The sequence below is a fragment of the Rhincodon typus genome, chromosome 2 (genome assembly GCF_021869965.1).
Source record: "Rhincodon typus isolate 14 chromosome 2, sRhiTyp1.1, whole genome shotgun sequence".
NCBI classification, from domain to species: domain Eukaryota; kingdom Metazoa; phylum Chordata; class Chondrichthyes; order Orectolobiformes; family Rhincodontidae; genus Rhincodon; species Rhincodon typus.
The window spans coordinates 66,877,769-66,903,675 of NC_063333.1; the positions used below are offsets into that span (position 1 = coordinate 66,877,769).

A 25,907-nucleotide genomic window follows, 5' to 3' on the forward strand; every position below is an offset into this window, starting at 1 on the left:
GCTTGGCCTGCTGTGTTCATCCAGCTCTGCACCTTATAATCTAGGATGGAACCTGCTTTTTTTCATGTTCTTCAGACGTGGACAGGCTGGTAATTCATGCCCATTCCTGGTTGCCCTGAGGTGGTAATGAGCTCTCAGAACAGCTATGTCCCTGTGATAACGATGCTCCCACAGTTCTAGAACCTGGGGTAGCTGACGATGCTGACCTGGAATCTCCAAAAGAAACAAGTCACTTTGGAGATGATAATGTTCCCACTTTTCTGTTCTGGCTCGTGTTATTAAAAAGTAAAAAAAAGAGTAAAGAGGTACTATTTAGAGTTAATAATTTGGGCTGTGCATTTTACACATCATACCTACTGCCTCCGCAGGATGTGCACTAATGATGGAGCTACTGGAAGCACAGTGCAATGGCAGAAGTGTCAATTAAGCAAATTGATGTGCCTTGGACAGCAACTTTTATATGGTTGCACTCACCCAAATAAGTGGTGAGTGACATTCCTAATTTATGGAGCCACTGGGGAGCTGTATGAACATTGATCAGCATACCAAGGAAAGGGTTTCATTTCTGGTAACTGCTGCAGTGCACAGACCTCAGATGTCTGCACAGGAACAAGAAAAATTAGAAAGAATGTTGTGGTGAGAATTCCATCAAATTGATGATGACAGTCTTGTAGATGGACACTGACTTTAAAGGATTTGATGAGCTACTCACAGTGAGACCAATTTGCTAATCTTTCAGGCCTGGTGACAAATCAGCTGGTCCAATTGAGCTTCTAGTAAGTGATTATCGAAATAATGTTAATAGTTGAGGGTTAGTGAAAATCAAAAGCAGATGGTTTAAGTCAGGGAAAGATATTAATTATCTTGATAAAGGTGGTCATTATCTGGAATTAAGGGGACACAACAGTTGCCTGCACTTGTCCGAACAAGCATGGATATTTTCCATTTCCTCTGTAGACGGTCATGAATTGCTTCTTTTGGAGCAATTTTGAATGCAGCTGAACCCTGCAGAATTATGAAAAAAGTAATCATGACAGATGGTCTCTAAGGATTTAGCTGAAGATTATTGACCCAACACCACTCTGGAGCAGTAATGGCTGGTATCTAACAACCATGATAATGTTCCTTTATGTCAGGTCTGACAAAGCAAAGATTAGCCTTCCACATTATTAACTTCGGTTTTGCTAACAGTCTTTGCTGCCATAATTCAATAGGAACTAAATGTTTAGGGTAGCTAATCTCATTCTTCCTCGGTCACTCAGATTTCATATGTCTGGAGCAAGGCCATAATGGAGTGGTTATCAGTCATGCAATATGGAAACTGCGCATGTGCGGTCAGTCAGTGATGTCACCTGGTCGTAAGACAGCCTGTTGAAAAGTCTGCACATGCGATGATGAGGTCATCACACACAGTGTGCAAAGATGTCATCCTGTGCACATGTTGCAGACATGGGGGTATCGGAGAGATGCAGGGGGTGGCATTGCTAGGTCAAAACAAAAGTTATTTTGTCATGTAGTCTATTTTACATCCAGCCAATGCAATCTTAGATAGGCAGCTGCTTTCACTGCTTGAATAGGATGTCATCCTTATTCTTCTCTGCACTGCCTAAAGATGGTGCTCAGAGAAACACAACCAGGTCATAATGAGATTGAGAAACAGTCTTGACAGGACCAAATTACTGGTGAGTAAATATTTGCAAGTATTTTGATGATCATTAAAAACAAATTAGGAAGTACTAGGCCTTTCGGCCCCTTCAACCTGCTCAGCCATTCAGTAAGATCATGGCTAATCTATTTGTCTCACGAATTCCACATTCCCATCTACCCGGATATCCTCTTACACCCCTGCCTAACAAAAACCTATCCACCTCCTCTTAAAAATATTAAATGACATTGCCTCCTAAGTTTTGAGGCAGAGTCACAAAACCACACAACCCTCAGAAAAAAAAATTCTGTTTTCTCCTGAAACAGTGAATCATAGGCCCAAATTTTCCAACGGCCAGTCCCTATTCCAGCATAAATGGGAGTTGGGCATGGAGACCCTGTGGAATCCCCACTGTTGCAGACTCAAGCAATTGTCTGAGAAATTTAAGATTCCACTGGGCATTTCCATTTGACATCAGAGAGTACTGATGAAATTAAGGGAAGTTAGAGAATTAGACTATGTATTTAACTCCAGAGTAACTGCTCAACTGATGCCATACTCACCTCTCATAACGCCAATTACAGGCCCCCCCACCCCCAGGCCATTTAGATTCTTCAAATCCTGACCCAACATGTCCCCTGGAAATAATACACATCCCCTGCATTGATCTGTGGCCGAATTCTCTTCCTGCGCCACTGTACGCCCATCCATCCCCTGCCCTGCTCTGCACCTGACCTTCCTTGCCCCCACTGTCACTAAATCTGACTCCCAATACCTTAACCTCATGCCTGACACGCCACCCTACCTCCTCCCCCTCCAACCACCACCAAACACTACCAGGTGCCCACTGAGCTTGATCTGATCCCAAGCCCTAACATTCCTCACTGTCGGCTTCAACCTCCTACCCACCCAGTCTACCCTTCACTCTGCATTAGATATCTAGCTCCTCGCCACCTTGCATTCTACCCACTTGACACCTTACTCCTTACTGAACTGGCACCCTACCAAACGGGAACATTAGGTATCAAACATCCTATGCTGGCACCCTACCCCCCTACCCATCTGGTGTTCTAATTCCTGGCACAATATGCCTACTCAAGTGACACTATAATGCCCCACTTACCAGGCACCCTATACTTTAGGCATCCTAATCACTGGCACCCTACCACTACCCAGCTGGAATCATAACCCTTACCTACATGCATCCTATACCCCCACCCATCTGCCTCTCTATCCTCCCAGAACCCCAGACTTACATTATGTACTTACTGTTTGATAGCAGATGAAAGCAGCTGTCAGGGTCTTTAAATTTATTATGGAGCTGGCTTCTATAAAAGCGGGGTATGCTTTGACTTCCAACAGTTTTGCAGTATAAAAGATTTTTCAGAACAAGTACAGCTCTGCTTTTCTGAAGAAACCCTGATCAGAATCTCCTACGCAAAAATGTGGAGCTCCCATCTTTCATCTAAAAAAGGGCTGGATGCATGAGACTGCACTCCTCAGAAAATCCAGCTGATAATTTTCAATCAGCACTGTGCATTCATTCACAAGAAATGTCATTTCCACATTCATGTCAAGGTCATCCAGGTCATGTGTATTTGAATCAAGTCAACCTTCCTCATAAGACATCCTCTCATTCCAGGTCATTAAAGTACTGCATCCTCAAGTTTATGTTAAATTCCTCTTGTAATAAAGCATAGCATTCCACTAGCTTAATTACTTGCTGGTGCCTGCATATTGGCATTTTGTGACTCTTGCACTAGAGCACATAGATCCTTCTGTATCTCAGAATTCTGCAATTGATCTCCATGTTTTCTTCCTACCAAAGTAAACAGTTTCACGTTTTCCCACATAATACTCCATTTGCCAATATTTTCCCCACTCACTCAACTTGTCTTTGTCCATCTGCGTCCTCAAGTCCTTTCTCACAATGTACTTTCCTACCTATGTCAATAATAACGGCTAAATAAGATTTTATCATGTTTCCTGTGGATGTGATATAACTGTGAAACTGAGTGTGTTGTGTAGCTGTCAAGGCGCTGTTGGAACAGCTGAAGAAGTGATTAGCTGAAGTATTTGTAGAAAATAGGATAACTAATCTATGGTGAGGTGATGATATCTTATAAAAACCTGAGCGAATTATACCTTGGTCACTATCTGTTATGAGCAATAGTTTGAACAAAAGTCACATTAGCGTGACAGAACAATCAAGTTTACAGCACAGGAGACTATTCATCACGGAGTTCTGAGGAAGGGTCACCGGACCCGAAACATTAACTCTGTTTTCTCCTCCACAGATGCTGCCAGACCTGATGAGCTTTTCCAGCAACTTTGTTTTTGTTCCTGATTTACAGCATCCACAGTTCTTTTGGTTTTTATAGACTATTCATCATGCTGGATTTGTGCTGTCTTCTACTACAGTGATCCAAAACTTATCCCACTGACCCTGTTCTGTCATTTTTTGTATATTCTGGTGTTATAAAGATTCATCCGTTGTTTTCCCATAAAAGATATACCAGTCTCTGCTTCAATTATCTTGTGTCAAAGCAGGCTGAACTTCAATATTTCTGTACAAAATCATTCATCATAAACACTTTCCTTGTTTGAGGTACATGCACTCACTCTCAACTAATTCAAGCTCCTTTCTAACGTAAAAACCACTTCTTAAATTTTTTTCTTTATTTTGCATTGTGGACCAAAATGGGAAAATGATACTGCTTTAAACCAAGAAAACTGTGGAAGGCAATGTTGCAGTTTTAAAACAGTTACTGTAACTCATTGCGAGCTATATTTCCACAGTTGTTTTGCTCAAGCATGGGAAGGATTGGTGGACTCGTCTAAACTGGGGGTGTAAATTCAGGGCAGTTTTGCTTAGAGTCAGCCTGTTGATTGAGGAAACAGGACCAGTTGTGGGGTTCAAGAATGCTCTAACGGGCTCCTGGGCAAATGGACAGCCTGTATGAGTAACACAGGGGAGAATGCCTCCAGATTCTATAAGACAGCATTTCTCTCTTCTTGCAGAAAAGTAGCAAAGAATTGGAAGATGTTCAGCAATTCTAACTCAAGATTTATCAATAAGCTGCTGCCTTTAAACAGTAACTGGGAGACTGAAAAAGTAGTGTGTCAACTATCCTATCTTTATTTTTGCATTCACTCATGGAATGTGGGTGTTACGATCTGGGCCAGTATTTATTGCCCATCCCCAATCGCCCTCAAGTAGGTGGTGATGAGCTACTTTCTTGAACCACTGCAGTCTATTTGGTGTTAAGTATACCCATAATTCTGTTAAGGAGGAAGTTACAGGATTTTGAACTGGTGACGCTGAAGAAGAGGCAACACCTTTCCAAGACAGGACAGTGTGTGAATTGGAAGAGAACTCGCAGATGGTGGGGGTTCCTATGTATTTGCTGCCCATGTCTTTTTATATGGTAGTGTTCGATGTTTTGAAAAAACACTGTCTGAGGAGCCCTGGTGAATTTCTGCAGTGTATCTTGTAGATGGTACATACTGCAGCTACCGAGTATCAGTGTTGAAGGGAGTGCATGTTTATGTATGTGGTGACAATCAAGCAGACTGCATATCATAGATACTATCATGTTTAAGTGTTGCTGGAAATGCATTCATCCAGGCAAGCGAGGTGCATACATCATACTCCTGTCTGTGCCTTTTAGACGGATGGTGGACAGGTTTTGAGAAGTCATGAGTGGAGTTCATCGCTGCAGGATTCCTAGCCTCCGACCTGCTTAGTTCTTATATGGTGAGTCCAGTTCAGTTTCTGGTCAATGGTAACCCCCAGTATGTAGTACGTGGCGGATTCAGTGATGATAATACTATCGAACATCAAGGAGAGATTGTTAGATTCTCTCTTACTGCCTGGCATTTGTGCGAACTGAACATTACTTGCCATTTGTCAGGCCAAACTTAGATATTGTCCAGGTCTTACTGCATCCGCCCTAGGTCTGTTTCAGTGTTGGAGGAGTTGGTAATGGTGCCGAATATTGTGCAATCATCAGTTAAAATCCCCACTTCTGATCTTATGATGGAGGGAAGGTCTTTGATGAAGCAGCAATAGATGACTGGACCTCAGACACCATCCTGAGATACTCCTGCAGTGATGTCCTGGAGCTGAGGTGAATGACAACCAAAATCACCACCTTCCTTTGTACCAGGTATGACTCATTTTTACTCTGATTCCCATTAACCTTGGTTTTGCTAGTAAAGCAGTAAAGAACTGAATGGACTTGGGAGAAAGATGATCAGAGATCTTAAATATTCAGACGAAGCGATAGGATACCTGCATGAATCTTGTGTACTGGTGCTATCAAATGGTGTTCCCTTTTTTTTTCCTTCACACAATACATTATTCTTTTTCCTGTCTCCAAGTATTTGTAGAGGTTTAAAAAGGGGTACAACTGAAGTTACAGAATTATAAGTTGATAATATATATTGTGTTTGCCTGTAGTTAGAGTTGATTTATTAGTAGAAACTACTAAAGTGCAAAAAAAAGTCAGTGTTTTCTATTAAACTGAGCTCACTGCACAGTGTAATGAAGACTTTGAGTAATCTGATTAAATCTTTTAACTTTTATGACAACCCTGGAAGTAGTGGGGATGGAGTATCAGCGCACTTTCCAGAGTGGGTTGTTATACTAAGGAAACATTTGCTGTTCAGACTATTTTGCCTCCAACTGTTTGGTGTCTACAATGAAAGATGTCACAAAGTTGGATCCTGGCAATTTCAGCCCAATCTGGAAACATTTTTATCTGACGATGCTAAACAAATGACAAGAGTTTTATGGCAAATACAACAAACTTTCCAAAATCAACTTTGTTCATGGACATCTTATTAATTGGAAACTATAGAGAATGAAATATATAGTAGGGGATAATCAATCTAAAAGTGATTTAAGAGAAATGATCCATCCTCTCTGGGCTAACCATTTCAGACCATTTGCAAAGCAATACTGGTTTATCAAATTTAAGTATAGCCTTTTGTGCTTAAAGAATCTCACTATGCAACAACAAATATAAAAGTTGTTGCTTTTCACATTTCCCCAGTTCAAATAATTTATTGTAAACAAAGAGGTAACCTGTTTTGAACGCCATGGTCAACCTCTCTAAATAACAAATACAGCTAATCTAGCATATCTTTTCATTTAATCAACCTTCAGTAACATATCAAAGCAGTACAAAAACTATAAGAAGCCTAAGATGTTTTATTCAAGCTGGCTTGGAGTTTTATAGTTCTAAAATATTTGTCAGATCAAGTCAATGAGTCTTGATACAAGTACAGTAATTTCAAGGGGTTCAACTATAAGACTAGGATCAGGATGCTCAATATGAAAATAAATGTCCATGTCCGTTTAAGCAAAACAAACCATACAAGACAGGATGTGACAACTGTATTAAAAACTGTTTGCATTCCAACTCCATCTACGGTATATTACACATATGACATTGATGTCTTAAGGGTCTTAAAGGCAATGCTAAGTGCTACCAGTAGTGATTAAAATACACTGTAAAATCCGTGAATTATTCCGTAAATCAGTATGCACCATCAAGATTAAAGAAAGACGACCATCCGTTTGAAACCTAATTACCTGGATAACTCCCCAAATTTGTGTTCTTACGAGAGTCGTGTCCAAAATTTCCATCTGGTATACAAGATTTTGTTTCTTCAATTAACTTCTCAGCAGAACCCTAAACAAGAAGGAATACTTATTCTAAAATCAAATATACCATGAACTCGATGCATACCCACATGTGACATTTGTAGAAGAATGCTGTAAAAATTAATCAAGGGGCCGTTACAGGTTTTCTCGCAGTCGGCCTGTCAGTAACATTGTTACATGAAAAGGTTTCCTGGCTAGTGACAATGGCCTGAAGTAAACTTTTTTTTTTAAAAAATAGGCACATCAACTTAGTTCAGTGTAGCATCTGTACTTGAAACATGTTTAAGAATAGCATGTCTGAGAACAGGTTGGGACCCAATTTAAAATTGTGTGTAGGTGTGGTTGGAAGGGTGAATGTTAAAACAATGAACATGCACATATTAGCTCATTGAGCATACACACTATATGGCTTTGTAATGAGCAAAAAGATCAAATGAGATTATGTGCTACCTATGATTAGTGTTAAATTAGCTAATCAAAGTGAATGTGCTGTTCACACATTGCGTTTTAATTCAGTGTTTCTGGTTACAATAGGATGAAACAAAACATTGTTAAAGAGAAGTTAATGGATAGAGCTGTGTGGAGCTGGAGGAACACAGCAGGCCAGGCAACATCAGAGAAGTAGGAAAGTTGACGTTCTTACACCTCTCATAAGAGCTCAACTTTACTGCTCCTCTGATGCTGCCTGGCCTGCTGTGTCCCTCCAGCTCCACACTGTTATCTATGACTCCAGCATCTGCAGTTCTTGCTATCTCTGAATGGACAGAGCTGTGGTGCCTTTACTTCTGCTCTCTATTCAGTGACCCCATGAAAATTCTGTAAACATTCTATGTGACTAGGCTTTGCTTATCTCAATCAGTTAGCTCATCAACATCTTCTGGCCAGAGTCATGCATGAAGAATTGACTCTACTGGATACTGCTGTCTGTGTAACCAAACCTCAGCATAAGTTGTTGCCTTCAGGAGAGGTAAGTTTATAGTGAGATAGGAACAAATTAATAATCACATGAAATTAAGTTTCTTTCAAAACATTTACCGTAATCTTCATGGCTTTTTGCCCAAACTGCAACAACCGATTACTAAGTTTGTACATGACTTCCTTGACATATCCAGCATCAGTATCATTAATAATTTTAAAAGTGGCCTGCAAGAAAATATAGATTATTTACCAACCAAGAGTATTAATAAACATCTTTTTCTAAGAGTTGTGTTTTCCCCCACCATGCACTACACCAGGTTTCTCAGAAACATCTTCAGTACTTCACGGTCTTAAGTCTCTGCCACCAAGCAACTGTCCAATTTCAGTTTTCTGAACGGCGTTGAAGTGGGTCACTAGACCCAAAACATTAGCTCTGCTTTCTCTCATACACATGCTGCTGAGTATTCCTAGCAACTTTTGTTTTTGTTTGTGCTCCCTTCTGAATTCAGTGCCTTTATGTCCTTTAATCTCTCTCTCTGAATAACCTTCCTTATTCATATTCAAGACCAATCCCTCGGCCTTGCCATCAAACATGGATGGTCAATCCCTTGAAGCACCTTCAACCTAGGAGAAAATCCCTCCCCCCTCTTACTTGCATGTGTAGTTTCAAATGCCCACGTCTAACTCTTTATTCCCCATTCACCAGGATATTTCCATCACCACCCTACTGACAATAAACACCCTTCTCTCCATGCCCTTGGCCATTAAAACCACTGCACTCCGACTCTGGTTGTTCCCACTGGCACAGCCCTCAAATTCATTCCCCTGAAACCAATGCATACAGACTTGAAACTTTTATGTGAGATGTTACAATTCCATCTGATGGCAATACTGGACAAATCAGATCCCAGAATGAAACCTGGCTTGATAGCTCATAGAGTTAACTTACTTTTAAAGTATTGAATGTGCTTGCTAATCACTAACATATTCACTAAAGGCTGTAGATATTCTTTAACAACAGAACATAAGTTCTTTACACCAAAGAATATTATAGATATATATGTAAAAAAAAGCTCACAACAATCTCAACATAAATAGCATCACAAAATTTCTAACTATTTTTCAATACTATCCCTTAATGGACAGGCACCCTACTTGGCGCCACCTAAAAGCAGGGGGCCATGTTGGCCGATACCAGAAGACAAGATGCGTGCAGCTGTACAGCAGCTGGAGGGGGCAGGTGGTAGTCTTCATTTTTGAAAGGTAAACCTCCAGAACCAAGCATCCTACTACACAACCGACAGCCCAGCCTCCCAAGACATGGATCACTTCCCACTGGATTTTTCCAGCTACACCATCATGGAGACTGACTTTCATTATTCCAAAATTACAGTGTGCGCCTCTTCACACGCATGTTCCCAGCACCAGCTACAGCTGGAGTTTACAGCATTCACGGTCTTTATGAAAAGCAGGTCAACTCCAACTCAACCAGTTATCACCTGATCAGTCTACTCCCCAAAATCAGCAAAGTGAGTGAAGAGGCCGTCGACAGTCCTTTCAAGCAAAGGAATAACCTGCTCAAATGATATAAGCTTGGGTTCTGCCAGGCTACTGCTTCAATGACTTTACCTTTTCTCTGTCATTAGGTCAGAAGTGGGATGTTTGCTGATAACTGCACAACGTGCAACACCATTTGCAATTCCTCAGATACTGAAGCAGTCAGACCTGGACAACATCCAGGTTTAGGTTCATAAACAACGTTTGAACATGCAAATGTTCGCCAATGACTATTTCCATCAAGAGACCATCAACCTTTGATGTTAGACAGCATTACCATCTCTGAGTCTCCCACTATCAACAGGAGCTACCATTGAACAAAAGTAGAACTGGACTCACCATATAAATACTGTGGCTCCAAGAAGTCAACCTAGGAATTGTGCTACAAGTAACTCACCGCCTGTCTCCCCAGTGCCCAGCCAATATCTACAAAGTAAAGGCATAATATTCTCCAATGGCCTGGGTGGATGCAGGTCCAAAGGCTAAAAGAAGCTTGACTCCATCTTGGATAAAGCAGCCTCTTGACCGCACTCCATTCACTATATCTTAACATTCACTTCCTTCACCACTGATGAACATCACTGCCCTCCAAGCCATATACAATCCTAAATCGAATCACCGTTCCTTTATAATTGCTCTTTTCTGGCAGACAGATTGCAAGCTATGGTGAAACATAAATTTGGTCTTGACAGCAGCATTTCTCATTCTACAACAACTGATTTCAAACAATACTGCATGACAACTGCTGCCTTGGAGACTTACCACCTCTAAAGATCAACTGTCAAACTTCAAAACAAGTGTTTCTTTCAACTCATTACTTGCACATTGGTCTTTCACAATTTCTGTCAAAATAGATTTGACAATATCAAAAAATTAACAGACCTATGATCAGAAAAGGTGCTTTTTTAAAAAGTGCATCACTTTTGGCAGTTATAATTTGCTTTGTTCAGTTTCAATGGCCTTTTGAGTTGAGGGATCTTTTTATGCAATGGTAGTTTTCCTCCTCTAGGCCGAAGGTTTGGGTTCAAGACCTACCTGCCCTGGAGGTCCATGCTCCATTTCATTTCTCCAGCCACTGTGTGCACCTCCAAGGTTCATGAAACCAGAAGCGAATGCATAGCACGCCAATCAGGCAGCATGTACATTTACAGCAGCTGTACAGCCACACAATATAGAGGGAAAATTTGCTGGAGATGTATTATAACATGTTTAATTGAGGAAAAAAAAGTGAAAGTCATCTTTACATAGCAGTTTGTATTGCAATTGTAATTAGAGTCATAGAGCTGTACAGCACGGAAACAGATCTTTTGGTCCAGTTCATCCATGCCAACCAGATATCCTAAATTAATTTAGTCCCATTTGCCAGCATTTGGCCCATATCCCTCTAACTCTTCCTATTCATCTACCTATCCATATGCCTTCTAAAATGCTGTAATTGTCCCAGCCTCCACCACTTCCTCTGGCAGCTAATTCCATACATGCACCACACTCTGCATGAAAACGTTGCCCCTTAGATTTTAACTTTTGACAGAAAATGAAAAGAACCATTTTGCACTCACCAAATACGCCAAAATCTCCTTCTTTATGATATCTTGTTTGGATAGGCCATGCTAAAGTACACAAAGAAATATTTTCTCTCAATATTCTTGTAACTGCTAACCATTTCTGAAACAGAACTCTCAGTAACATTAAACTAGAGAAACAATGGAACACATTAGTACTTGTGTTCTTTTGTGAGTGACCTTAAACAAACAGCTTCAATTCAATGGTATGATGCTTCTCACTACTGAGCAAACATACTAAAATTTAATAAATAAAGCTTATCATGGTTTGGTACAGTTATACCATTTACTCATTTCTCAACTTCAAATGAGCTGTTGCTGAAGTACATTCAGGTTCAACTGGTTGCGACCATAACAATTATCCCATTTCATACAGAGACTGACCAACTGTCACACCTGTGATGTGATCAAGTCAATTTCAGATTCTGAATTATTTACTGAATGACAAACAAACAACAAAATCCAAAATTGATAGTGGAAGTCAGAGGAAAGAAAAATTATTATGTTAATTATTAAATTAATAAATGTTTAAAGCATTTGAGACGATGAGCAGCTCGGGTTGGGGATGAGGTTGAAAGCTTGCTCGCCGAGCCAACGTATTTGGCTGCAGACGTTTTGTCACCCTGTTGGGTAACATCGTCAGCGTGCCTCCGGTGAAGCATTGGTGTTCCGTCCTGCTTGTTATTTATATGCCTCGATTTGCTGGGGTGGGTGGTATCACTTGCGGTTTTGTTCTTCAGTGGTTTGTATTTCAGGTCCAGTTCAATGTGTTTTTTGACCGAGTTGCGGTTGGAATGCCAGGCCTCCAGGAATTCCCTGGCATGTCTCCATTTAGCTTGTGCTTTTATGGACATGTTGTCCTAGTCAAATTCATGTCCTGCTTTGTCAGTGTGTATCGAGACCACTGAGAATCGGTCATGTCTCTTGGTGGCTCGTTGGTGTCCGTGTATCCATATTGTCAACCTGGAAGAAAACTGACAATAAGGATACACGAACACTAACTAGCCACCAAGAGACATGACCAATTCTCACTTGTCTCATTACACACGGACAATGAAGCACACAAATTCAACTGGGACAACACATCCATAATCACACAAGCCAAAAAGAGACAAGCCAGGGAATTCCCGGAGGCCTGGTGTTCTAACTGGAACTCCATCAACAAACACATTAAATTAGACGCCGTGTACAAACCACTGAGAAACAGAACCGGAAGTAATACCAACCACCCCAGCAAACCGAGACATATAAATAACAAGCAGGACGGAACACCAACGCTTCACTGGAGGCACACTGATGATGTTACCTAGCAGGGTGATGAAATGTCTGCAACCAAACACACCAGCTCGGTGAGCAAGTCTACAACCTCAATTAATAAATGTATTAGGACAGTTAGATAACAAAAAAAACTTTAAAATGGGATAGCGAAGTGATAGAAACACAGTTAGAGTACAAAAATTTACAAAACAAAGATTACATGCTGCTAGTCAAAGTCAAATACAGTGTTCCAGTGAAGAACACTGGATTATGGTTCACAAACGCAGAGGTGGGGTGAATGGAACAGTAAGTCAGATGGCGAGATTAGTCCCATCTGGCACTCTTCACGTGAAGGTCATGAATGAAGGATGGAGAGTTTCGAGGTGGTGATTTCTTGAGGACAACAGTTCCAAAGAACGCCAAAAGAGGCATGAATGACAATTGTGAGCTTGCTCAAGGGGAAATTGAAGGTTGAGGTGTTTGGAGGAAACCAGAGCACCCGGTGGAAACCCACGCAGACAGGGGGAGAATGTGCAAACTTTACAGTCACCCAAGGCTGGAATTGAACCCGGTCCCTGGCGCTGTGAAGCAGCACTGCTAACCACCATGCTGCCCATATGATACTGGAAATTGAATAGAAGATGCCATGACCAGATTAAGAGGTAAACAAGACTCTTACTTGGATGTATCTAACCACTCAATTATTTAAGAACAGGTTTTCTGCCCACATCAGTGCAGCAAAACCTAAACATTTTAGCAAAAAGCATTTTTCTAACCAAAACATTTCAGCAAACTACAAGCAGAGTTATAACTTGAAAGTAAATGGAAAGATAAAATTCAGTAAAACTCTAAAACGTTAAAAATGGCCACTAAGATGAATAAAGAATCAGTTCCAGAATACTAAGATATAAATAATAAATGCTTCATGAGTGTATTTTTACTCAAGACATAGGAGTTAATTCTGTGGAAACTATAGTCTACTGATTAAACAATATGAATTTCTGATATACCTTTTCTGGTACCCGATGACTGATGCTGGATCCTTTATGGTGATCATCTTTACTACTCCTATGGAAAACAATAAAACCATTTTGATGTTTTCAGAATGGCACTGAAATGTTGGGTTTAGTCAGAACATAAGGAACAGATATTACCTGCAAGCAGTCAACAAAATACCTTGTGTGTGAAAAAGTTGTCCCTCAGGTCCCTTTTTAAATGTTTCCCCTCTCACCTTAAACCTATGCCTCCTAGTTTTGGACTCCCCCCTACCCTGGAGAAAAGACCTTGCCTAATCACCTTATCTATGCCCCTCATGATTTTACAAACCTCTGCAAAGTCACCTCTCTGTCTCCTGTGCTCCTGGGAGGAAAGTCCCAACCTATCCAGCATCTCCTTATAACTCAGGAACATTCTTGTAAATCTTTTTCTCACCCTTTCCAGTTTAATAACATCCTTCCTATTGCAGGGCGACCAGAACTGTACACACAACTCCAAATGTGGTCTTACCAATCCTTATAAACTTTCCTAATGTGAAACATTCAGTGCCGTCATTTTTGCTGAAGTTGCCTGAGGAATAGTTGGCCCATAACAAGTCAATTTCTCAAATTTCTTAATATCTCAGTTCAGATTAAAAAAGTCTCAAGGAATTTCGTTCTGGGATGAGAAACATGAGCAATGGGGCGTTTTGGAGCATTAAGTTAATAGGGAATAAAAACCAATCGGCTAATAGCTCCCAACTTGTACTCAATGCTCCAAACAACAAAGGCAAGTGTGCCAAACACCTTCTTTGGCACCCTGTCTAACTGTGATGCTACTTTCAAGGAACTATGTACCTGCAATCCTAGGTCTCTGCTTGACAACATTCTCCAGGGTTCTACCATTAATTGTGTAAGTCCTGCCCTGCTTTCTCTTACCAAACTATAACACCTCACAGTTATCTGCATTAACCTCCATCTGCCATTCCTCGGTCCACTGGTCCAGATGATCAAGACCCTGTCATACTCCTAAATAATCTTCTTCAATGTCCACTATACCAATTTTGCTATCATCCGTAAACTTACTAACCATGCCTCTTATATTCTCATCCAAATCATTTCATCCCGAATGCATCACAGAATAGCAACTAATTGACTGCTATAAAATCTTAAACATGTTTAACAGCTGGCTACAGCTGGAATTAGCAGGAACACCCAAAAAACAAACTTCACAGCTTACCGTTAAAGCTCAAAATAAAGATAGAGCTAGACGTACAGCTTCAATTCCAATGGAACATTTTACAAGTAGTTTCTAGGTACTACCTGCCAGTGACCATTTCATCTTAAATATCAAGCCCCACCTGTTGTACAATATGTAATAACATCTCCGAACTAGTTGATCAGGAAAAGTTTAAAGGTTTCCCTATTAGCATGACATATCTATCTGCCTTCCATGTCAGGAGGTATTAGCCGATTGGTTTTTATTCCTATTAACTTGATGCCCCAAAACGCCCCATTGCTCATGTTTTTCATCCCGGATCTAATATCCATGAGACCTTTTTAATCTGAATCGAGATATTAAGAATATTGAAGAATTGATCTACTCGTTATGAGCCAACTATTCTTCTGGCAACTTCACCAACAATTGTGGCACTGAATGTTTCACATTAGGAAAGTTAAGGGGATCAAGAAGGATTAAACAAAAACGTGGACAAGTTACATACTCACTAACGCCAGTCCAGCTCAACTGGAAAAGCAACAGGTCACCAGCAGGTAGCTCCATGGACCAGCTGTAAAAGTTCTAAACAGTCACCCCTTCACTCCGAGGCTGTGCCCTCAGGTCCTAGTCTGTCCTACTAATGGAAACATCTTCTCTACAACCACGAGACCCTTTCTGCCAGTCAGCCAATCCTCTATCCGTGCCAGAATCTTTCCTTTAACACCATGGGCTTTTATCCTAGTTATCAGTCTTCTGTGCAGCACCTTGTCAAAGGCCTTCTGGAAATCCAAATAGATCACATCTACTAGCTCTCGTTTGCCTAACTTGCTTGTCAACTCAAAGAATTCTAACTGATTTGTCAGACATGACCTCCCCTTGACAAAGCCGTGCTAAGTCAAACCTATTTTACCACGCACTTCCAAGTACTCCACAATCTCATCCTTAATGATGGACTCCAAAATCTTACCAACACCAAGGTCAGGTTAACCAGCCTATAGGTTCCTGTCTTCTGCCTCCGTCCCTTCTTCAACAAGGGTGTTGTATTAGTCATTTTCCAGTCTCTAACCATTACATTCCATTAACCTTGCAAATCCATTTCAAGTATCTGGTTTGCCAGGATTCTAATAGAAGATATTGCTCTAGCATATTTCAGATTTCAGTGCAGCTTTACAGATTGAGATGGTTTTCAAGTCTGTTCTTAAAACATGCACTATGGGAAAACTGCAAAACTCTACTTGCAGATCCAGGGAGTTGGGATATAAGTTACAGCAGTATTTTTTTTATATATGTCCCTACAATACTTCAGTTACTGCACCAGATATCAATCTGCTCCTTAGAAGGTTCTTCAACTCATATTTAGGTGCCCTTCTGTGTACCCCAAGAAATGAAATTTCAGACTGTATCAAAAGAATCAGAACTGTAATTGGTGTAATTTTACAGCACTAATAATTTTGGCTTATTGACAAGTTTACTGCCCAACCATTCACGTATGTGGTAAAATTCCTTTGGCCTGAATACAGCCAACACTTACCCTTGCTTTCTCAAACTATTAAGATGCTACCATGATGTGTCAGTGGCAATACTATGGGCAAAAGAAAATGAGCTTTCACAAAGCATTACCTAGACCGGTCTCCCTTCTTGTAGTTATCTTTAGAATCCAATCTACTTTTCCGTCTCCTGTCTTTATCTCTCTCAGAATATGTACTTTTTTCTTTCAATCTTTCTTTATCTTGTTTATAATACTTTGTTCGCTTAACCGATCGTTCCCATTCATCTCGCCAGTCTTCTCCAGAATGTTTAGTATCTTCAAAAATATTTAAAAAGTGAATACAGCCCAATTAATATATAACAAAGTACATTACTTGACAGCATACTTGAGATGTCAATTTTACGGTTAAAAATCATGGCAAGGCCAAAAAAACCAAACCACACTTAATTTATAAAGACTTTGCTATAATCAAGCTGGAAGAATGCTCTAGATCCACTATTCCACGTATCATAACATAAACTGAAAAATATAATTCCCAAGTCCCAATATAACCAATTGTACATTCTCTTTATATTAGACTTAAAATGAAAAGATCCAATCAGGTTTCTTTAATAGACACAGAATTATTTATCATAAAACAAAATCCAGCCAATGAAGATGTAGAATTGGCTGACACAATTTGGAAAACTAAAAATATTCACCCAACCACATTGCCCAAAACACAGGATGTGTGCACGTGCAGACGCATACATGTGCATGTCGAGGAGGGGGAAGAATTTATCTTTTGGAGAGATTCACTTTTAAAAAAAGAAAAGCACCATCTGGCCAATGGTGATTACTGTTGAAGGCAAAATGGATAAAGCATAGACTGCTCCAAAGTCAGTTCATCTTGTGTTACTGCAGATGTGATCAATTCCAGGAGAACAATCAGGTTCAAACCTGATCTCACAGCAAGGCCATTTCAAAAATAGGATGCACAAGATGCGCAGTTTGTTTTGCAGCAGACTGTCCCCGAGTGACCGCCCAAACACAAACTCCAATTCTGCAAAGTTCATTTAAACGAAACAGTCATTAACCCAGTAGGACACTTCCTGAAATTAGTTCAAGTAACCAAGACAAGCGATTGTCTAAAATCACAATTTCCAAGAAACGCCTCATTCCAAAACAAAAAAAATTCCTGTCTTTTCATTGAACTTTATGTTAAAAAAAATTCTAGGATTTCCACAATGTTTCAGACTGGAGTCTACAGAAACTATTCAATATGCAATGTCTACAGAGCAGTATCATCTTCAACAGCAGGGGAGTGCTGCTAACACTGCATCCAATATTAGTCAGACCACATTGACAAAAATGGCCCTACTTCTGATCGCTGTATTATATTAAAAGAAAGCAGCACTGGAGAGGAAATGGACAGCTTCCCTTCTGACTGTCACTGCATATATAAATTATGGTGAAGCAAAGTGCATGCCATTGATACTAACAAGGCAGTTTTGCTTCTTGTTGTATTTTGGTAAATCTTATGTAGGGTGAGAATACAGACTTTCAACTAATTTCATAATCATAGAACACAAAAAAAAACTGTTCTACCTTTATAGCTTTCTCGTTTCCTGGACTGATCATATCGACTTGTTGAGGAATCACGGCGCGAGTATTTAAAATCTGACCGAGAACCAACTGAAACAGAATTAATTGTTACAAAAAAATTCTTAACACCTTGAAATAAAGTAGATCGCTCAGGTACAAGTAACACAATCTTAAGTGAGGGATTGATTCCTTGAATTAAAACACTAGGAACAACAAAGTTGCTATCTCTGACCTCCATCAAACACCAATCCTCCAAGTGAAATTTCAGTTCATCATAAAGTCTGCTCCCTATATCCTATCAAATTTTATGCACCCACCATCCATGTTCTAATTAACTTGCCCTGGCTTTAGGTTTTTCCCCAAGACCACAATTCTTGGAAATCCCAACCTTACTTTAAACTTCACACATTCAAGTCTTTTGCTTTAAACACTCCTTAAAAACCATGTCTTCAACTAAACTTTTGGTCAATCCTTTCTCTCGGATTAGTTTTCCCTTTCACTTACATGCCTTAAAGTATAGTCTATGTTAAAGCCACAATATAAATGCATTTGTTGCTGTAATCTTGGCAATCATTATGGCAGATAAGATATAAAATGTGAAAAACATTAACAGGGGTATCAGTACCTGCAGCCAGGAGTCATTGACTGAAATATTCTGGCAATATGCTAAATTTCACAACCCCTGCTTTGCCCTATATGTCCTCAACTTCATCCAAAACAAAAATAGTTGAGACAATTCCAGCATGTAGGACACGATAGCTAAAGAATCTCTTGCCAATGGTGAAGCAGAAAAAGACAGAAAAATCAACCATGCACAGAACCAAGTCAGATTTTCTGCTATTTTATAGAGCTGGAAAAGATGACCAATTTACTTGGAAAGCGCAAGAACACACATGAAAGTGAAGTATTTCAAAATCAAAAGACTGATGGATAACTGAGATAACAAGGTGTAGAGCTGGATGAACACAGCAGGCCAAGAAGACCCTTCTGAAGAAGGGTCTAGGCCCGAAATGTCAGCCTTCCTGCTCCTCTGATGCTGCTTGGCCTGCTGTGTTCATCCAGCTCCACACCTTGTTATCTCAGATTCTCCAGCATCTGCAGTTCCTACTATCACTGATGGATAACTGTTTGTGAAGACAGTATCTCGTGAATAAGAGTATAAATCAAACATCTAGCATTCCTAATTCTGTAAATATATTTATCTGTCGAAAGCCAGTAGAACCAGCAGGTAAATGGCTTACTACCAAGCCTAACAAATGTAACAGCACACCTACTAGCTGGATTCCGCACATCACCACTCCAGGGAACTTGCAGCATAACAAGCTGCGAAAGTATGTTCTACTTTGTGGCATAAATTGAATTTTAATTTTGAGACAGGATATTAAAATGCTGTAGATCGATACCTTTTGAACAACTTGGTCTGCTGGATGATCTTGAACTTGTGGTAGCAGAAGACCTTTTTATTCTATTATCAAGAGAGTAGGAGGTTTCCATGTTGGTGCTCTGGTCTTGGTCAAAACCACTGTATTCCATGTCAAGTAGTTGACTTTCTACAATTAAAGATGACACTTGGTCAATAATCAGAACTTAGTATGTCAAAATAAAGGAAATAAAATTTAACAACTGTAAATTTATCATGCAGTGGATCAAATATAAAGAACAGCTCTCGTGTTCAGGCCAGGTTTACCAGCACGTAAAAGTGTTTGCTAAATAGCCTGATCGTACAACTGGGAAATTCCCTTGGCTTTTATACGCTACGATGTAACTAGGCACGAATACAATAATAAAATATTACAGAAGCTAGAAATCTGAATCACCAACACTTTTTTTTTCTATCCACAGATGCTGCCCATATAATTGAATATAATTGTGCAAGCCCCCTAGCCATTACATTTTCTGTTCGTTGCTTATTGGTTTTAACAGACTACAGCCATTTCCTTCTAGTTGATAATTAGTCAGTCATTGTACATAATGAAGGGAAAGCATCAGTGCAAATAGGTAAATCTCCATACATAAAAGTGACAGAACATAGAACAGTACAGCACAGGAGCAGATCTTTCGGCCACCATGTTCGCGCTGACCACAATGACACTGTAAACTAATTTCTTTTATCTACATTTTTTTATTCATTCACAGGATAAGGGCATCACTGGCTAGGCAGCATTTATTGCCCATTCCTAATTGCTCAGAGAGCAGTTGAGAGTCAACCACATTGCTGTGGGTCTAGAGTCACATGTAGGCCAGGAGGTTTGGAAGGTGCTATCTGAGGATCTTGGGTGATTTTCTGCAATTCATCCTGTAGATGGTACACAATGCTGCTATTAACTGAGCGTTGGTGGTGGAGGGAGTCGATGTTTGCAGATGTACTGCTGCTTCATCCTGGATGGTGTCAAGCTTCCTGATGTTGTTGGAGCTGCACCCATCCAGGTCAGTGGGATCATTCCATCAGAGTTGTGCCTTGTAAATGATGGACAGGCTTTGGGGAGTTAGGTGAGGTACTTGCTACAGTATTCTTGCTCCTGTAGCCACTCTGTTAACGTGATGAGTCCAATTGAGTTTCTGGTCAACGGTAACCCGCACAATATTAATAGTGGGGGATTCAGTGATTGTAACATCATTGAATGTCACAGAGCTCTTTCCTTCTATACTTTTGCTCCTACTTCATGTGTTCTTATATTATGTTCTTATCAGATTTTTGTTAATCGGAAGGTATTACGCAAAGGCGGTGAAGTCACAGAATAGATACTGATGACAGACTGGCTCAAAAGGGTAAATTGCCCTTCTCATCCTGTACTCACAGGAATAGAAACTGCATAAGCTCAATTCCATTTAAGTTTACAGTATGCTTTAATGGCAAAATTATTTGGTACATGTACAACTAAAATGACTCTTGAAAATTAAAGTCACTTTAAAAATGCAATACACAGACACCTTCATATCCTTTAGTAAGTGTTCTACTATATAAACTAAAAGTAGCAAGCATTGGTACTTAACCTTCTTCTTCTTCAACTGCCACCTTCTCAGCAGCTATCCTCTCACTAAGTGCAGGTCCATTATAATCGCGGATAACCTGAAATTTAAAAAGGTATCACTTTGAAGAAAAAACCGTTATTAGTGAATGCTGTTGTCCAAAATGCTAACTTTAGTGCATTTAGAAGAGTGAATTTCAAACAGCATTTCCTCTACTTTTCTGTAAAGTTTATGATTTCTGTAGAGAACTTGATTTTTATCACTTGTTCAATACACAGAAGAATCCTCTCAATGATACTCATGAGAACTTTAACAATTTTAAAGCAAAAATCATATTTGCATTATTCAACATAAAATTAATCACGATGTGATTGTGTAAAAAGCCACAGTCATTCCAAAGGTAAACTGTCATGACATTTTGGACTGAACATCCCACAAGATCTCTCCTCTCAAACGCTGGACTGGTAGCTGGGTATCCAACATTTTTTGAAGGATGAATGGAATTGTCTTCTCAAAATGGAGTACTATATGTCATCTTTCAAACCCTATAGGGCTATTTTAAATATGTTTCTCCCCCTTGAATTTGTGTGTTTTAACTGAAATTTCAGCAGTTAATCTAGATTTAGATCATCAATCAAGTCACGTGTGGAATGGCTACATTGTCCAAAACCAACATCTTACAGTTCAGGGATCTGCCTGGAAGTCCGAACTCCTTCCTTAATACGCTCCAAACAATTTTAGGTAATGCTTACAGGAATTTGAAAAATGCTTTTATTAAAAAAAGTGAAGAGAATAAAAGCCATGCCGAAACAGAACACAGCTTGAATGAAACAACTTGGATCATGTGGTCAGAATTCCAGAAATTCCAGTATAGAAAGTAACCTTCCAGTGAAATGGTATATAGGGTGAAACACCATAATAAACTTAACAGTACATATGACACCCTACCAAGAGAAGCAAACATTAGGGATTTACATTTACTTTTTACTCATTTGAAGTTTGTTTTCACTGAAATTTGATGCAAAAATGCCCCAAGATGCGTCAAAATGTTTCATCAGGTACTAGGAATGGGATATTTAAATGTAAAAAGATCAATAGGTGACAGAACATCCATCATGATCAAAATCGCCTGTTTCCTGATTGACAATGCACATTTTATTCCCAAAATATTATGAGAAATATAATATTATGAGAAATTCAATTAACTAATCTCTACATAAAATCTTGCAGCTCTACAAGTCATAGAGTTATCCATGTACCTCCAATTTTGGTATCTTGCTCAAGCCTCAATTTTAATTGCTCCACCATTAACAGCTCTGCCTTCTGTCACCTAGGCCTTTAGCCTTAGAATTTCTTTCCTAAGCCCCTCAGATTCTATTTCTGTTCCTTTAATATTCTCCATAAAACACAACTCCTCGCCAAGTCTTTGGCCATCTGTACCTCAGTGTCAATTTTTGTTTTTGCCAAGTCTCTTTGTAAATAGCTTGATATATCCTGCTTGCTGACCTATAATTATTCCCAGCCCGGCAAAGTCTTACTCTAACATTTTTATCCCAATTTTCAAATCCCTCCATGACTAATAGTTTCTCCAGCTTTGCAATTAATTCATCTCTACAATCAGTGCAGATCCCAGTGTCACTAAAATTCTGGTTGTGTCCATTTCTGACTTTCACTGATCCATCATTGGTAGAATGGTACCTCCATCACCACTGATTAGGTACCAACAGTGAAAGGTTGAGAAGTGCTGATGACCGAAGGGACCTAGATGTCCTTCTTCATGAGTCACTAAAAGCTAGCATGCAGGTGCAGGAAGCAATCATATGTTGGCCTTCAGCATAAGGGTATGAACTGGAGTTTAGAAGAATGAGGAGGCATCTCACAGAAAACGATAACATTCTAACAGGACTAGATGGGGTAAATGCAGGAAGGATGATCCTGATGAACGAAGAGTCCAGAAGGGTCACAGTCGAAGGATACAGGGTAGGCCGTTAAGGACTGAGATGAAGAGAAATTTCTTCACCCAGAGAGTGGTGAGCCTGTGGAATTCTCTGCCACAAAGCAAAAACATTGAACATTTGCAAGGAATTAGACATAGTTCTTAAGGTTAAAGGGATCAAAGGGTATGAGGAGAAAGCAAAAACAGTGTATGGAGTTGTATGATCAGCCATAGTTATTATAATGAATGGTTTAGGAGGCTCAAAGGGTCAAATCATCTATCATGACTCCTACTTTCTATTATTTGAGTACAGGAGTGAAGATGCCTTGCTGTAGCTGCACAGAACCTATGTAAGGCTACACCTGGAATATTTTGTAGTTTTGGTCTCCTTATCTAAAGGAAAGATACACTTGCCATAGAGGCATGCAACTAATGTTCACCTGATAAATCGTTTAGATGGGAGGTCTGTCTTATAAGGCAAGACTAAGGAAACTCAGCCTGTATTCTCTAGAATTTTAAAGAATGAGAGGTGATCTCATTGAAACAAACAAAATTCGTACAGGGTTTAATATTGGAACAGACCACAGTTTTTCTTTTTTTTGGAACTATAAACGGAAATCAATGTTGGTCTGGTATAACTTAATATGCAGCAGAATTTTGCAACTTGAAAACCAAGTGCTGTATATTGCTGAGCTGTGTACTACAATGTTGCTTTTTGGAAGCAGTAAGAGGGAGAATGAGATTGAATGGCATCAAGAATCACTCAGTGTAAGGTAGTTCTGCCTGACAACATTTCTCTGATTGGTTGAGCTGCAGTGTTTAAAAAAGTCAGAAGTACAAAGATCAGAGATAAAGAGCCAGCCACAGCCTTCATACAGAAGGCACCCACCTCTCAGTGTGCATGCACAGAAATAAAGACAAATACCAAGCAAGTCCAAAAGAAAGCATTCATACAAGACCCCAAGTTCACCAATCGACCTTCAAATCGAAGAGTGACCATCACACTGCAGACAATGGCATGTCAGCATTACAAAAATCAAAAGGACTGTGAGAAAAATAACCTTCTACCTTGTGTGTGGACTTGTGATCTTCAGAGTTTTGTTTACTCTGTTTATATTCTTTTACCACCTCTATTATCGGTTAAAGCTTTTGGGTTTTTTTCGTCTGTCTTAATTGTAATTGAATGAATTTGGCGTTTTGAAGGGGCATAGTTTAAGTTGCATAAATTAACAATCCCTTCTTTTCACTGTTAAGTGTTATAACAAAAAGAGCTGCTGAAACTGTAATTGAAGCAAACGTGGTTTGAACTCCTTTTGTCCTGAGTAGCATTCAGCCAAGCAAGAGATAGCAAGAACTGCAGATGCTGGAGTCAGAGATAACATGCTGCTGCCTAGCCTGCTGTGTTCTTCCAGTTCCATACGGTGTTATGTCAGCCAAGCAAGTTGGTCACTGTGTTTTTTTTGGGTATTTTGTACATTTAAACACTTTGCGACTGCTTGTAAACAGCGGGACACAATTATCAGCATATTATTCACAATAAGTTTAGCAATGTGATGTTTCCCCTTGCTAATGTGTCCAGAATCAGAATCCAGAACACAATCTCAGAATAAGAGATAGGCCATTTAAAGCTGAGCTCAGAAAGGATTTCTTCACCGCTCAGATGGCAGTGACTTTTTTCCTCAGAGGGCTGTGAAAGCTCAACTATTAAGCACGTTCAAGACAAAAACTGATAGATGACCAGATACTAATAACATCAATTGCTATAGTCAGTGTGGAAAAATGACACTGAAGTGGATGATCAGCCATGATCTAACTAAATGGTGTAGCAGAGTCAACAGATTGAAATGGCCTAGTCCTGCTCCTATCTGCCTATTTCCAGAGAGTCTCATATCTAGAGAAGGAAATCTAAAATAAAAAAGAATATTATTGAAAATGAACGCTGTTGAGGCTTTTTGTCTTGCACACATCTGGATATTTTGCAAGTTTAACAACTTAAGGAGAGGATCAAGTGGTACATTTGCCATGGCAACACCTCTACTTATCAGTCCACTGCTAACCAATTTGCACCTTTCCCTCATACAGTATAAATGTTGGTATTCCCTTAAATTGGTATTCTGACAAATTCTCCTGATGAGCAGAAGACAAAAACTTTTGACAAAATGTGTTTTCTTTCAGCAATACTCAAGTTCTCTATGACCAAATGTCAAACATAGACGGTAATATGTACTACCTGACTGCATCACCTAATAAACAAAACAGCTCCTAAAAACCAAAAGAATCCGAAAAAAATCAAACAGCAGCTGCTGATAAAATGTCATGGTGCTCTCAAAACAAAAAGAAAATTTAGTCCAAATCCAGCTTAGTCACAAGCGATGTGAAAATAGATGAACAAAATTTTGGTTAAAAGATAGTTTTTAAACAAGTGTTTTCATGGAAGAGAGAAGTGGAGAGACAGAGAGTATGGAAAGGGGAATTCTAAAGTTTGGGTTTGGACAGGTGAAGGCATAAATAACTGATAAGGCAAAGACAATCAGGGATGCACATGAGGGGAACACAGTTCCTGGAGGGTTGAAGAAAGCTACCAAGATAGAATACAGTACGGTCAAGGACAGATTAGAATATAAGGATGAGAATTTTAAATTTCAAGTATCACAACACTAGAAGTCTCCATAGCTCACCAAAAACAAGGTTAAAAAGGACATGGAGGTTATGAACAATACAGTTCAGCCTCAGATAGTGGTCAGGCAGTTAATTGAGTCAGTCTTATTATTATTGTCATGGATTTCATTTGCTCCTAATAATGAGCACTTCAGATGTATACTTACCCTAACCCTTCCTCTTCCATCTGTCTTTTCAATTTCTGTTGCTTTCTTCTTGACAATCGTTTTATATTTTCCTGCATTCAATTTCAATATCTCAGGATGCCTCTTTTTCTGGAAAAGAATAAAACATATCTCGTGCATAGAAAATTACCAATAGTTACGAACATTCCAGAATGGCTCACAAATGACCCTGGCAAATAAGATGAAACACAAAGGTTGAGCATCTTTCGGTTGTTTAAAAAAAACTAATATTGACTATGCTCAGTTGTTGGACTACACAGTACCATACTGATAATTTGTTCA

General features: G+C 39.6%; 1 protein-coding gene across 4 annotated transcripts in view; it reads right to left on the reverse strand.

The window, feature by feature from the left end:
• The window catches only part of si:ch211-197h24.6, a 77,673-nt gene that overhangs the window by 3,392 nt on the left and 48,374 nt on the right, over positions 1-25,907 (reverse strand). For all 4 annotated transcript variants that reach the window (XM_048615190.1, XM_048615199.1, XM_048615206.1 and 1 more), the window contains 9 exons: positions 25,608-25,715; positions 20,871-20,946; positions 19,280-19,426; positions 17,880-17,966; positions 16,424-16,607; positions 13,621-13,678; positions 11,351-11,401; positions 8,352-8,459; positions 7,245-7,344 (listed from right to left, as the gene is read on the reverse strand). In XM_048615190.1, coding sequence (XP_048471147.1) covers positions 7,245-7,344; positions 8,352-8,459; positions 11,351-11,401; positions 13,621-13,678; positions 16,424-16,607; positions 17,880-17,966; positions 19,280-19,426; positions 20,871-20,946; positions 25,608-25,715 — 919 coding nt within the window. The remainder of the gene's footprint in view (positions 1-7,244; positions 7,345-8,351; positions 8,460-11,350; positions 11,402-13,620; positions 13,679-16,423; positions 16,608-17,879; positions 17,967-19,279; positions 19,427-20,870; positions 20,947-25,607; positions 25,716-25,907) is intronic.